This window comes from Dama dama, chromosome 30 (assembly GCF_033118175.1).
Source record: "Dama dama isolate Ldn47 chromosome 30, ASM3311817v1, whole genome shotgun sequence".
NCBI lineage: Eukaryota > Metazoa > Chordata > Mammalia > Artiodactyla > Cervidae > Dama > Dama dama.
Window position 1 is genome coordinate 73826611 of NC_083710.1, and position 13463 is coordinate 73840073.

The 13463-nt window shown below is 41.3% G+C and overlaps 1 protein-coding gene across 3 annotated transcripts in view; it reads right to left on the reverse strand.

The window, feature by feature from the left end:
* LOC133049146 (ATP-binding cassette sub-family C member 4-like) overlaps nucleotides 1-13463 on the reverse strand; it is a 150071-nt gene that overhangs the window by 94416 nt on the left and 42192 nt on the right. For all 3 annotated transcript variants that reach the window (XM_061133055.1, XM_061133054.1, XM_061133053.1), the window contains exons 9-11: nucleotides 8981-9082; nucleotides 3018-3107; nucleotides 1270-1461 (exon numbers count right to left, since the gene is read on the reverse strand). In XM_061133055.1, coding sequence (XP_060989038.1) covers nucleotides 1270-1461; nucleotides 3018-3107; nucleotides 8981-9082 — 384 coding nt within the window. The remainder of the gene's footprint in view (nucleotides 1-1269; nucleotides 1462-3017; nucleotides 3108-8980; nucleotides 9083-13463) is intronic.

The window sequence follows — 13463 nt, forward strand, 5'->3', positions numbered from 1 at the left end:
GAATAGTGGGATGTCCAGACTGCACTGAACAGACCCCAGGGGTGGGGGTAGGGGGAGCCCTTTAATACTATTATTCACTGGTTTTTATAACCCAAGAGAGTTACATAGTATTTAATGTTATTTTCCTTTTTTTCCCTTTCTTTTTGCAAAATTGTATTCTCCTATCAGTTAAGTTTAGTTCTCATAATTTATTCACTAATTTCATTTAAATTGCAATGTACAGCTAAGCCTTTAAACTTGCCATTTTCTGTGAAACTCAGTGCCATTTCTGAAAATAATCTCTCCCTTGGTGAAATGACACAGTATTAAAAAGAAATTTCAAAGCATTATGATTTCCTTAAATAATAAATTACAAGTCAAAAATGAAGTGGTGAGAGAAACCCACAGACTGAAAGGGACCAAAGAAGCATCAGCCAAGTGCAGGGGGCAGACCTTGTGTGGGTTCAAACAGTGGTGAAGGAGATTTCTCAGTGAGATGATCAACAACATGTAAACATAGACTGGGCTTCCAAGGTAGCACTAATGGTAAAGAATCCACCTGACAATGCAGGAGACACAGAAATGTGAATTCACTATCTGGGTCGGGAAAATCCCCTGGAAGAGGGCATGGCAACCAACTCCAGTATCTTTGCCTGAAGAATCTCATGGACAGCGGAGCCTGGTGGGCCACAGTCCACGGAGTCACAAAGAGTCAGACATGACTAAAGCGACTTAGCACACACATGTCACTCCTAGAGCACAATGTACGTGTTGCCCTTGGAGTCAGGCAGAGAAGGTGCCCAAATGTGCAAGAGTGGGATGAAATGTTTCCAGATAAACTAATCTGAGGTCTAGAATCTGCTCCAGAATAATCTGGGGTGGGGGTGGGGCTGGCAGGGCGCAGGGGTAGAGATGCAGCAAGACTGGCCACCAGCTGATTCTGACTGAAGCTGGGAGTGGGTACTTGAGGGTTCATTACACTGTTTTCTAATTTTGCAAATTTTTGTAACTGTCCATTTAAAAGTTAAAAGGGAATGAAATTTAACAGAATGAAACAACCTTCCCCTCCAGAAAAGGTATTCTGTATCATTAACCCATAAGCATTAAAGCAGCAGCATATAGATATATGCCTGCTTATTTACCCATAAGATCAGCTTATAATATTAAGCAACATTCAAAAATCTTTCCTTTTTTTTTTAAAAAAAAGAACTTTAAACAAACCTTGAAATTTAAACCAACACTATCATTATTTGAAATTCGAGTATATGCGGCTCAAAAGTCATTACTCACCTCTTCCAAAGCACAAGCCCTAATTACTTCTTCATATAGCTCTTTTTCATATTTCTTCCCAAATAAAATATTACTCCTCACAGTTCCTGAGAACACCCAGGGCTGCTGAGAAACATACGCGATTCTCCCGTGCACGCTGACCTTCCCTTGGCTTGGGGGCAGCTCCCCCAGCACAGCACTCAACAGTGACGACTGAAACAGACAGCAACACACACGAGTGAACAGGGTGCACTCAGGACGGAACACGCCCCGCAGCACAGTCCCCACCCTGGTGCTTGATCAAGGATTCTAGAACAGGATAAATGACAGCTCTGGCAGTTGGGACAAGAAAAACTGAAAATAACACTAATGGTCAAAGAAAACAATGACTGATAGGGAATATTAATAGTGTATTATTAGTATAGTATATACAATCTACTCTGCCCAAGTATCCCCCAAATGAAGTTCTACTCAGCAAAGAATAATTAAGAATGTTAACATCCTTCTCTAGCAGAGCAGCCAAGCAAGATGTATATTTTCTGTATCTGATGCTTAATGCAGTTGCTTCTGCATCTGGCTATCCTTTACTTGACAAACACTTGCTCTTAAAAAGCTATGTGTGAAAAATGTATTCAAAGATGACTAATTGAAAGAACTCTGAAGTGAGTTGTACCTGAAGAGCAAAAGTCCATCATAGAGGAAATCAGCACACTTTCATGTGCACATCCCACACTGACTTTTTAAAATAATTTTATTTATTTAATTTTAGTTCTTTTATTTATTTTTATGATGTATTTTTTCTGCCATACAATTTTAATTTTATTTATTTTTGGTTGTGCTGGGTCTTCTTTGCAGTACTCAGGCTTCTAATTGGGGTGGCTTCCGTTATTGCAGAGCACAGGCTCTAGTAGGCAAGCTTCAGCAGTTGCAGCCCACGGGCTCAGTAGATGCAGCTCCCAGCCTCTAGAGCACAGGCCCAGCAGTTATGGTGCATGGGATTAGCTGCTTCACAGCATGTGGGATCTTCCCAGACCAGGGATCAAACCTGTGTCTCCTGCATTGGCAGGTGGATTCTTTTACCACCAGGGAAGCCCACATCCCACATTTGGATTTCTGTATTTTGTTGTTTTAGACCAAGTGCATGTGCACATTTCCTTTAAATCTTGCAACATCACAAAACATGGCATGTCTGTATCCCACACCATCAGAGTGCTCACTATACTGGGCTGAAATAATCTGCCTACATATCTGTCTCGCCCTGGAACCTAGTTGCCTTTGAAAGGCAGAGATGTTCGGGTCTTGCTCACATCTGTGTGCTCCAGCATGTGGCTGCACCTTCATTACACGTGCACTGATTAGATCAAGTCAAGTCACATGAGGAAATGCTCAAAGCTTCCAGGAAAAGCTTTCACAACCTCCAGAATTCCTGGAGGGGCTCCTGTGACAAAAAGAAGACTCCATTGTCTCCGTCCATCCCAAACAGCTGCCACATAGATAGTTTCCTTCACTGAGGCATCCAAATTCCTGACAATCGATTCCCAACTGAGCAATGTGAAACACAAAGAAGGAAAACACAGTGTGCATTTATCCTGAAGTATTCAGCCATGAAACCTTCTTGCAAAACTAATGTTCCATGGAACACACCTAGAGAAACACTGTTTTAGGTACACCCAGCTCAAACTGAGGCACACTCAGCTCTGGGCTCCACTGTGAGAATTTAACAGGGCCTGCAGCATTGCATCAAGTTGCCAAAAGGCATCATAATTTACCTTTCCTGTTCCCACAGGTCCAATCACAGCTAACAATTCACCAGGTCTGACAGTAAATGAAAGGTCTTGTAGGGTTGGGGTTCCTGATTCCTGAAAATTAAAGTTAATAAAAATGTACCCATTTCAGTAAAATAACACAAATTGTTTTATAAAGTGGAAAAGATAGCAATAGTCAACAAAATTGATATGCAAACATAGCCCACATTTTTCTCTTTCCTATTTTAAGATACTATGTCCTAGAGGCCTCTTCGTCCAATCTTAGATCTTTAGGGGTTTGAGGCAGTTTTAGGTGACTTTAAGAAGGTTCCTTCTTTTACTAGATTTCCATACAGCTAGAAGAATATTCAAACTACTGTACAATTGTGCTCAGTTTACATCCTAGCAAGGTAATGTTCAAAATCCTTCAAGCTAGGCTTCAACAGTATGTGAACTGGGAACTTCCAAATGTACAAGCTGGGTTTAGAAAAGGCAGAGGAACCAAAGACCAAATTGCCAACATCTGTTGGATCATAGAAAAAGGAAGGGAATTTCATAACAACATCTACTTCTGCTTCACTGACTATGCTAAAGGCTTTGACTGTGTGGATCACAACAAACTGTGAAATATTCTTAAGGAGATGGGAATACCACACCACTTTACCTGTCTCCTGAGAAACTTGTATGAAGTCAAGAAGCAACAGTTAGAAGCAGACATGGAACAGTGGACTGATTCAAAATTGGGAAAGGAGTAAAACAACCTCAGATATGCACATGACACCACCGTTATGGCAGAAAGTGAAGAGGAACTAAAGAGCCTCTGGCAGAGGGCAAAAGAGAAGAGTGAAAAAAGCTGGCTTAAAACTCAACATTCAAAAAACAAAGATCAAGGCATGTGGTCCCATCACTTCATGGCAAATAGAAGGGAAAAAAGTGGAAACAGTGACAGATTTTATTTTCTTGGGCTCCAAAATCACTGCAGATGGCGACTGCAGCCATGAAATTCAAAGATTCTTGCTCCTTGGAAAAAAAGCTATGACAAACCTAGACAGCATATTAAAAAGCAGAGACATCATTTTGCCAACAATTGTACATATAGTCAAAGTTATGGTCTTTCCAGTAGTCATGTATGGATGTGAGAGATGGACCATAAAAAAGGCTGAGCACTGAAAAATTGATGCTTTGGAACTGTAGTGCTGGAGAAGACTCTTGAGAGTCCCTCGGACTGCAAGGAGATCAAACCCTGAGTATTGAGTGGAAGGACTGATGCTGAAGCTGAAACTCCCAATATTTTGGCCACCTGGTGCAAAGAACTGACTCATTTGAAAAGACCCTGATGCTGGGAAAGATTGAAGGCAGGAGGAGAAGGAAGCAACAGAGGATGAAATGGTTGGATGGCAACCCCGAGTCAACGAACATGAATTTGAGACAATTCCAGAAGACAGTGAAGGAGGGGGAAGCCTGGCATGCTGCAGTCCATGGGGTCACAAAGAGTCGTAAATGACTTAGTGACTGAACAACATCAGCAGCAGCACAACAACAAAACATGGGGAATGAAGAAATTAATTATGACATCATGGGTCAGAGTGATAAAGCCTCAATTTTATACATGTTACATGCATTTCTTGCCCTGACAAAACAGGGATGACAACGACAACAAAACATGGAGCTGTGCTGTTTGTTGCATGTACAATCCAACTCGAGGGAGAAGGACAGAAATCATATCATTTCAGTCACAAGTCAGATAACTGCACAATCTATTATGTTCTAAGGTAGAGAGGCTTAAGGGTGCATGCATCTTTATGTATACTGTTGAGATCAATAAGCTAGTATTTTTTTAAAAAGTGCTTATGTTTGATTAGTAAAATGCCTAAAAGAACTAGAAACACAAGGACTGGATAAAAAGGTCTGGAAAACCTTCTACATGAAAAGTTTCTCTGGAAATAACTAAACCAATTATGGAACAGTCACCTCTAAAGCAACAACAGTTACTTTGAATCGTCAAAAAACTAGCCTCATATTTTATAGGAATTACAAGAACTAGCAAGAAGCTAGATTTTAATATGTGAGAAACATTTTTTAGCATATCTACTCCTTTATTATTATCTGACACCTAGGATTCCTATTTTACTACTTTATACTCAGTTATGAAAACAAAACAATGATCCACACACAGATAATGACCCACGCCAGCTCCTGTCACAGGCTCTACAGTCTGTCAGGGCCAGAGGAGTCCACACCCTGTTCAGGCTTCAGGGTTGGGCACTGCTCTGCTATGACCAGAAGGGGGTAGCACTTGACAGCTCTGGGGTTCTCGGGATCTGCCTCTCCCTTATTAGGGTTCAGAGATAATGATTTAACAGGGATCAGAGCATAATGATTCCACAAGGATCATCAGCTGAGTCCCCACTCTAGGCCAAACACAGTTCAAAACCCCTGCCTTATGAATCTGGAAGCTGCCAAAGGGCTACTTATTTTAAAACTCAAAGCTGGTGCTCTGGGACAACCGAGAGGGATGGGGTGGGGAAGGGGGTTTAGGATGCGGGGACACAGGTACACCCATGGCTGATTCATGTCGATGTTTGACAAAAACAACCACAATATTGTAAACTAATTAGCCTCCAATTAAAATAAATTAATTTAAATACATTTTTACAAGTAACAATATTCCATAAATTTTAATTTATACTGTAAATTGTTTCTTTACCTTGTAAAGAGAGTGTTAAAAGTAAGAATTTAAGAATCAGAATTAAATAAATTTAGATGGGTTTACATTCCAGCTCTACAAACAAACAGAAAAAGACTGAGACAAAGTCCCACCATGTCATGAATGAGACCTGAGTCCCTGAGACCTTCCCCCACCAGCCCACCTGGCTCTTTAGGGAAGCAGGTTACAGAGCTCATGTCTATCTCCTGCCTCCCAACCCAGAAGAGGCTTCATTCAGACTCAGCTTCTCTCCAAAACTCCCAATATATTTTCCCCTGCCCCTCCCAAAGTCTCTCTCTCTCTCTCTCTCTCTCTTTCTGCCCCCCTCTCCCTCACCCATGACCTAACCTGACAGCCCCTAATTACTAATGACCCCAGGAAGGGACATGTTCCTTTCATAGGCAAGACCAGGATGACAGAATAGGCTGTTCAGTACTCATGCAAACTGCACAGAAGTATCAGAACATGCTATTAACTGCTTTGAAAAAAGAACAAAACAGTTCATTTTAAAATGCTGCACAATTTCATAGAAGAGAAATTTGGTAACATTAGCATTCACATCAGTTCAGTTCAGTCGTTCAGTCATGTCCGACTCTGCAAACCCATGAATCACAGCACGCCAGGCCTCCCTGTCCATCACCAACTCCCGGAGTTTACCCAAACTCATGTCCATCGAGTCAGTGATGCCATCCAGCCATCTCATCCTCTGTCACCCCCCTCTCCTCCTGCACCCATTCAAGAAAATTAGAGATACCAAGGGAACATTTCATGCAAAGATGGGCTCGATAAAGGACAGAAATGGTATGGACCTAACAGAAGCAGAAGATATCAAGAAGACGTGGCAAGAATACACAGAAGAACTGTACAAAAAAGATCTTCATGACCCAGATAATCACAATGGTGTGATCACTCACCTAGAGCCAGACATCTTGGAATGTGAAGTCAAGTGGGCATTATAAAGCATCACTACGAACAAAGCTAGTGGAGGCGATGGAATTCCAGTTGAGCTATTTCAAATCCTGAAAGATGATGCTGTGAAAGTGCTGCACTCAATACACCAGCAAATTGGGAAAACTCAGCAGTGGCCAAAGGACTGGAAAAGGTCAGTTTTCATTCCAATCCCAAAGAAAGGCAATGCCAAAGAATGCTCAAACTACCACACAATTGCACTCATCTCACACGCTAGTAAAGTAATGCTCAAAATTCTCCAAGCCAGGCTTCAGCAATATGTGAACCATGAACTTCCAGATGTTCAAACTGGTTTTAGAAAAGGCAGAGGAACCAGAGATCAAATTGCCAACATCCGCTGGATCATCGAAAAAGCAAGAGAGTTCCAGAAAAACATCTATTTCTGCTTTATTGACTATGCCAAAGCCTTTGACTGTGTGGATCACAATGAACTGTGGAAAATTTTGAAAGAGATGGGAATACCAGACCACCTGACCTGCCTCTTGAGAAACCTATATGCAGGTCAGGAAGCAACAGTTAGAACTGGACATGGAACAACAGACTGATTCCAAATAGGAAAAGGAGTACGTCAAGGCTATATTTTGTCACCCTGCTTATTTAACTTATATGCAGAGTACATCATGAGAAACGCTGGGCTGGAAGAAGCACAAGCTGGAATCAAGATTGTCGGCAGAAATATCAATAACCTCACATATGCAGATGACACCACCCTTATGGCAGAAAGTGAAGAGGAACTAAAAAGCCTTTTGATGAAAATGAAAAAGGAGAAGGAAAATGTTGGCTTAAAGCTCAACATTCAGAAAACTAAGATCATGGCATCTGGTCCCATCACTTCATGGGAAATAGATGGGGAAACAGTGGAAACAGTGTCTGACTTTATTTTGGGGGGGCTCCAAAATCACTGCAGATGGTGACTGCAGCCATGAAATTAAAAGACGCTTACTCCTTGGAAGGTATGACCAATCTAGGCATAACTTAGATAGCATATTAAAAAGCAGAGACATTATTTTGCCAACAAAGGTCCGTCTAGTTCAGGCTATGGTTTTCCAGTGGTCATGTATGGATGTGAGAGTTGGACTGTGAAGAAAGCTGAGTGCCAAAGAATTAATGCTTTTGAACTGTGGTGTTGGAGGAGACTCTTGAGAATCCCCTGGACTGCAAGAAGATCCAACCAGTCCATCCTAAAGAAGATCAGTCCTGGGTGTTCATTGGAAGGACTGATGTTGAAGCTGAAACTCCAGTACTTTGGACACCTTGTGTGAAGCATTCACATAGTGACCCTTATAATGAAATTTTAATGGTGCTTTCCATATATGCTTCAAGTGTATTATGATGAAAAATACCATGTAGGAGTTAAATCACTATATTAAGGTAGGAAAAGCTTTCAGGGTAGGTAAGGAACCCTGTGTGACTTTCCATATACAAAAGATACCAGGATGTGATCTTATATATTTGGGAACATACTACTGTTTTGATGATGGGTATTGGAAAATCATCAGTTCTCCCTGTCAGCTTGCCACATAGTACAGTCCTTCAACTGAGAATCACTGGTGCTGACAATGCCCACATGCTCTCTCCTCCTGTCTCCGGCAGCCACCAAAGTAGCCAGAACCATCCAGAAGCTCAGGATGGGGAAGGCCCACCCTACCCCACAGCAAAGATCCAAATCACGGCCTCACTCAGTGTATATTAAGAACATCAGGGCAAAAAATTTGAGGAATACGCTGATTCCTCAAAGCCTCCAATCTATAATGACTGGTTATATATTTGTTAGTTAACCCATTCAACACTGCAGTATTTTGTCTGCCTAATCCTTCAAATTCTAATTTATGTACTTTATAACCATAAATAACCCCAAAGTATATTGCCAAGTTTAAAAAAAGTTAAACCATTGATGCCCAAAATATTAGATTTGGGTTTTCAAGAAAAGATGTATTTATGCTCCGTATCTTTTGTTTAAGGTGATCTATTGTATAGCACAGGAAATTACATTTAATATTCTGTAATAAAACATAATGAAAAATAAACTAAAATTAAAAAAAAAGAATTTATGTACTTTCAGCTCAATATGTGCTAATACTTTGAAAGCTGTTTTGAAAATGAGATAAAGAGCAACATGTCAAATACCTCAGGCTGATTTTATACTTAATCACCAGTGCAAACATTATTCCTGATTCTGAGAATCTTCATAACATATTTTCAGTAAATGGGCAAGTGACATATTACAATATATGTAAAATCTCAAAATTCTCCAACAAATCTATGTCACCATTGTCTTTTAGCAGTCACAGTTTTGGAATGGGTTTCTTACCTTTTCCCAAAAAGCTGTAAAGTCTTGCACATCCACTGTCATTTCGCCATCTGATGGCAGCTGAGGGTAGCACTGTGATATCTCATCAAGTAACAGAAAGTTCTACAGAAAAAGGAAAAACATAGATTGTTTATACTGCAAGAACAAAGCATAAGCAAAACAACTGTTTCCTTGGAATTTGCAATAAAAAGTTTTATTTTGCCTATCATTTATTTTACCTATCATTTATATCTACCTATCATTTTACAACTGTATTTTATTAAGTCTTGTTTCACCTGAGAAATATTAAATAATATATAGTATGCAATATACTATTATTATAATATATGGTACATATAAGTATATAAAATAGTATAGCAATATATAATATAGTATATTGTTCAGTCACCCAGTCATGTTCAACTCTGTGCGACCCCATGGCAGCTCTCCAGGCTTCCCTGTCCCTCACCATCTTCTGAAGTCTGCCCAAGTTCATGTCCATCGCATCAGTGATGCCATCCACCCATCTCATCCTCTGAGACACTCTTATCCTTCTGCCTTCAATCTTTCCCAGCCTCAGGGACTTTTCCAATGAGTAGGCTGTCTGCCTCAGGTGACCAAAATACTGGAGCTTCAGCATCAGTCCTTCCAATAAGTATTCAGGGTTGATTTCCTTTAAGATTGACTGGTTTGACCTCCTTGCTGTCCAAGACTCCTCTAGTACCACAGTATACATACATAAAGCCTGTACACTCTGCTTTCCCCCTCATGTGTGTTAAATCCATATCATTGCTTGTCAATAGCTATCATTTAAGTCATCACTCGAAAGTTCCTATGCCTTAAAAAATATTTCACAAGCATCTTTTCACAATCACTGTCTCTTCTCCTTAGTGGATGCCCTCTCTCCTCCACAGCAGGAATGGTCACACCGTTCACTTGTTATTTTCTACACCACTTAGCAGCTAATTGATACAATTTAGCTGAATAAAACAAAGCCCAGTGAACCACTATAAAGCTGACAGACACATAAAACAAAACTCCTTCTTGCTTTGCAAATGCTAGACATAATTCAATGAGAAAAACTAGAGTGGTAGAGAAATTGAACAAACAACTTATACCACTCCTACTCCCCAAGTTCCCCAAAAATTGTAAGGGGAGAGACTTAAGAGAGACTGTAAGTTTCTGTGAGACAGAGATTGCTGGCTGTCCTCAAAATCTGCTCTCTTTCTTCTGAGGTAACAAACCCCAGATTTTAGCCAACATGTGGCAGCCTGGAAGCAGGCCCTCTGTTTCTAGACTCCTGAGCAGATAGGCGCAGCCACGTGACTAAATCCAGGTCACTGGGGAGTGACAGAAACCAGTACCTTCCTCCACCCCACGGTCTGGGTCTTGGAGGCTGCCAGCAGGGTCAAGGTCACATGCAATGGAGTAACATAATAAGAGAGAGAGAGTCTGTCTGGGTCCCAACACCACGGAGGTTCACACTAACCATGAGACTTATATACTGAAGCCCTAACCCCCGTTACCTCTCAACATGACTTTATTTGGAAATAGGGTTGCTGTGGATGTAATCAATTAAGGTGAGACCACAGCGGAGTAGGGTGGGCCCTGAATCCAATATGACTGGTGCTCTTATGAGAGATGCAGAGACAGATACACACACAAAAAAACAGCTACCTGATGACGGAGACAGAGGCTGGGGCGATGGCAGTTACAAACCAAGGAACACCAAGGTTTGCCTGTAACCATCAAAAGCTAACAGAGGCAAGAAAGGATGCTCCCTTATCAGATTCAGAGGGATCCTGACCCTGCTAACACCTTGATTTCAGACTTATAGCCTCTAGGACTGTGAAACAATACATTCCTGTGGTTTTAAGCCACCTGCTTTGTGGTAATTTTGAACCGCAGCCCCAGGAAACTCATACGGAGCCTTACAAGGATTCTTGCATGAGAGAAAAACAAATGACCTGTGTAAGAATCTTTAACATGGGTAGCTCTGGGACCCACAGGCAAACCAAATCCTAACCAACATGGGGCAATTGAAACAAGTATGTGAAGATGTTAGAGAAAGAAAACAACACACAAATAGTAATCTACCATATTAAACATGGTAAACACCGTTCAAGTCCTTGACACACCCCTCTAACATGCCCCAAAGTCATAAATGTGATTGCAAACTTCTATTTCAAAAGAAGAACTGGTAAAAACTAAACAGGAAAACTGTTGTGCAGGAAAAGAAAGACAGGATCCTTGCATTTCTCTCTAAGACCAGCTGGTGGGAGATGTGATTCATTCATTCTCTCCTCCTCTCATCCAAGTTCACTGAGAACCTAACACCGGGCATAGCAACTCCTATCCACTCCGAGCCCATATCCAGCAGGAGTCAGGATGGACAGATGATTGTCTGAGGACTCCTCTGTGGACTCTCAACCACAACAGCCTAAGTTTTCTCTCCACACCACCTCTCCCATCATCAATGAGGTACCAGCTCTAGCCTGTTCTGACACAGCTTATCTCTCTGCCAATTCTCTTTTCCTCTGGAAACAACACAATTTCAGAATATCACTTGCTATTAGTTGTTTCAAATACTGATACATCTTTTTGGCTTTTTTTTAACGGTTCCTTCATCAGTCTTCCCCAATACCACCAAACCAACCCCAAAAGCACTCCTTCCTGACCCTTTACAGCACCTCTGAGAGTGTTCTCTAAACAGCCTCCAGGAGCCACCAGCACCTAAGTGCACACTCTCCAAGTGGCCTCTGCCTGGACACCCAGAGTACTAATCCTACCCACCCTTCCAGGCCATCTCAAATGCTAATCCTCCAGGGAACCAGCTGAGGACATTCCAGACCGGCACCACCCTCCCTACCTTTGAATCCCCAGAGAAATAGTACATCACAAAGAGGGGAGACACTCCAACATTCAAGCACTTTCACATTCCAACTCCAACTAAGACTTGCAAAGAGTCTGCCCATCATGGGTATCAGGTAAGAAAAGCAACAGACTATAGGGCTAGTTCAAATCAGTCCATCCATTAACCTCAGATATACCGATGACACCACACTTATGGCAGAAAGCGAAGAACTAAAGAGCCTCTTGATGAACGTGAAAGAGGAGAGTGAAAAGTTGGATTTAAACTCAACATTCAGAAAACTAAGATTATGGCATCTGGTCCCATCACTTCATGGAAAATAGATGGGGAAACAGTGGAAACAGTGACAGACTTTATTTTTTGGGCTCCAAAACCACTGCAGATAGTGACTGCAGCCATGAAATTAAAAGACACTTGCTCCTTTGAGAACAGCTATGATCAGCCTAGACAGCATATTAAAAACCAGAGACATTACTTTGCCAACAAAGGTCCATCTAGTCAAAGTTATGGTTTTTCCATTAATCATGTATGGATGTGAGAGTTGGACTATAAAGAAAGCTGAGCACCAAAGATTTGATGCTTTTGAACTGTGGTGTTAGAGAAGACTCTTGAGAGACCCTTAGACTGCAAGGAGATCCAACGAGTCCATCCTAAAAGAAATCAGTCCTGATATTCATTGGAAGGACTGATGCTGAAGCTGAAACTCCAATACTTTGACCATGTGATGTGAAGAACTGACACGTTTGAAAAGACCCTGATGCTGGGAAAGATTGAAAGTGGGAGGAGAAGGGGAAAACAGAGGATGAGATGATGGATGGCATCACCGACTCAATGGATATGAGTTTGAGTAACCTGGGAGTTGGTGATGGACAGGGAGGCCTGGCGTGCTACACAGTCCACGGGGTCATAAAGAGTCGGACACCACTGAGCGACTGAACCAAACTAATTGATGGCAAGGTTACAACCTTACACAATCTGAGCTAATACAGTAGGCACAACATTGTGAGACGGGCTGGGACCTGGGATCCTTTAGTGGAGTACTTGCACCTGCACAAACGTCTCCTCCAGCAACAGAATACAAAGGAACTCTAAGCGACTAAAACTAACTGCACAGATGCATAAGCCAACTGCCATTTCTGAGATGCTGAGAGCAAAGGCAAGGCACTGCATATGATCTTTACACACAGTGTCTACTAGGAGGTGGACAGACCATCTAAGCCACCTCTGTGATCTGCCCCCACTCTCACTCCATTCAAGGAATCAGTCTACTGTTCTCAGAGTAAACAAAGGCACCTGTTACTTGTTTTTCACCCTTGTGCTGCAGCACAAGCCTCAGTAAAGCCTTGCTTGAATTTCTCATCTGGCCTCTTATCAATTTATATTGATTAAAAAGTTCAAGGTCCCCCATCAGTAACATATATTATACATGTAAGTTAAATGTACAGTTATGCAAATAGGTTACAAATCTTGTCTAGACAGAATCAAATTCCAATTTCAGCTTAAATATATTACCAAGACATAAAAAATTCAATATTAAGTTTGTGCATGTTAGAATAGAAATTCCCACTTTCAAAAAATAAAAAAGAAAGAAAAGAAAAATCATGCCATAAATGAGGAAGTAAATTCATTGAG